The 2,119-nt window shown below is 45.8% G+C and overlaps 1 protein-coding gene across 1 annotated transcript in view; it reads right to left on the reverse strand.

The window, feature by feature from the left end:
• The window catches only part of LOC123122304 (proline-rich receptor-like protein kinase PERK2), a gene marked incomplete in the record, with an annotated part of 2,766 nt that extends 2,440 nt beyond the window's left edge, over positions 1–326 (reverse strand). The window contains 1 exon segment of the mRNA XM_044542485.1: positions 1–326. Coding sequence (XP_044398420.1) covers positions 1–250 — 250 coding nt within the window.
• Between the last annotated feature and the right edge of the window lie 1,793 nt (positions 327–2,119).

The following is a 2,119-nucleotide window of genomic DNA, read 5'->3' on the forward strand; positions in this document are numbered from 1 at the left end:
CGAGATGGCATGGAGCAGTGCTCCGCCACGGCCGACAAGAGCTTCCGGCACAGATTGAGCCTGCTCTTCGCCGGGATCTGCCCGGTGCCCAGGACGACGATGACGCCGGGGTTCTTGGTGACGAGGTGGGGATGGAGCAACTTGGTGGAGGAGAGGGTTTGAGCTCGTGGGGGATGGGTGGTGTGGGGCGGCGGGAGGGTTTGAGGACGACGTAGCGGTGCAGCGGCCGGCCGGAGAGAGCAGTGAGCATCGCGATGTTGGGGGCGGCGCAAGTGGCGGCTTGTGGTCGGGAATTAGGGATTTCACGGTACCTCGAGGGGAAGAGGAGTGAGGTTCGCGGGCTGGGCCAAAGTTTAGCGCTAAAAAATTCGTCTGCGCGCGCTTGGCCCATTTAGCCACACGCGGTCGGTCGGCGTTATTTACCGACCCACGGTTCGATGGGAATAGGATAAATCCCGACCGACCGCTCCATGCCAAATATGCATGCATTCCCGACCAATAGTTTGTTAGCGTATGAAGGTTTTCCCAACCAACAGTCTGATGAGAGTTTTCCCAACCAATGATCGGTCGGTAATAGACATCTTTCCCAACACACGTCGGTAGGGAATACAATACCGTGGTGTAGTGAAAACATGCAGAAAACAGCAACTGGCACTTGGCACTATGTCAATAGGTTAGTACCAAAAAATGATATAAAATGATTATAAAACATCCAAGATTGATAATATAACAGCATGGAACAATAAAAAATTATAGATACTTTGGAGACGTATCAACGGTCCTCGGCTGGCGTGAATCAGTTTATCGAATTCGCGCTTGCTCACAACAGCGGGACCGAAGATATGTTGTGCCCATGCAGAAATTGCCATAATGAGATCCGCAAAACTATTGATGTTATCAGATGTCACGTAAATGTCACTAGTATGCTCAGGTCCTATAGGATGTGGCTCTATCATGGGGAATCACGGCACATCGGTGCACACAATTGTACTACCAATGATGATGGTTATGAATCGGACGACTCTGGTGATTTTGAGTTGTACCAACAATCTATGTTTGATATGGTGGGAGCTCTAGTGGATGACATGGGCAGAATAACTAGAAATAAAGAAGATGCGTTTGGTGGGTTGGACATTTTTAGATAATCCCTTTGGATACATGAGCAGTCCATACAATATGTGGCCTAATTTTGTCATCTCATACAACTTCCCACCATGGATGTGCATGGACCAATCCAATTTCATGATGGCATTGTTGATTCCTAGAAAATACTCACCAGCGACAGGATTTGCATGTATTTATGCAGCCACTGATAGCAGATATGCAGAAGCTGTGGGTTGGTGTGGAAACAACAAATGTATGCACAGGAAAGCCTTTCAATTTGCGTGCGATGCTTATTTGGTCCATTCATGATTATCCTGCATATGGCACTACCTCCGGTCGGAGCACAAAGGGTTATTACACATGTGTGCATTGCGTTGAGAATCCTTGCTTTCAGAAACTGAAAAATAAAACTGGATACATTGGCCATCAATGATTCCTTCCTATGAAACATCGTTTTAGAAAGCAGAGAAAACCATTTAATAACAAGATAGGGCATAGGGGTCGACCAAGGAAGTTCACAAGCGAAGAAGTTGATCAGTACTTACAGATTGGTGAGGAGAATTTCAAACCAGGGAAGTACCCTGATAATATGCTAGTAGAAAGAGAGAGTGCACGGATAATAATCCCACATGGCACCTGAGGGCGAGCTTACATGATTTGCCATACTGGAAGGATATCTTGTTACCTCACAACCTGGATGTTATGCACATTGAGAAGAACATATTTTAGAGTATCATCGGTACACTCCTTGAACTTGATGGTAAGAACAATGATACCATTAGCGCAAGATTGGATTTACAGCATATGGAGATGTGTAATGATCTTTGGCTGCGAGAAGATCCGAAGAAGGAGGGTTCTTACAAAAAATATCCTGCACCATGGACACTTAGTAAGGAAAACAAAATAAATTTGTGCAAGTTTCTGGCTAATGTCAAATTCCCAGATGGTCATGCTACAAACCTGGCTACATATGTGGATGTTGAGACTAGTAAATTACACGGTCTGAAGACACATG

The sequence above is a fragment of the Triticum aestivum genome, chromosome 5D (assembly GCF_018294505.1).
Source record: "Triticum aestivum cultivar Chinese Spring chromosome 5D, IWGSC CS RefSeq v2.1, whole genome shotgun sequence".
NCBI lineage: Eukaryota > Viridiplantae > Streptophyta > Magnoliopsida > Poales > Poaceae > Triticum > Triticum aestivum.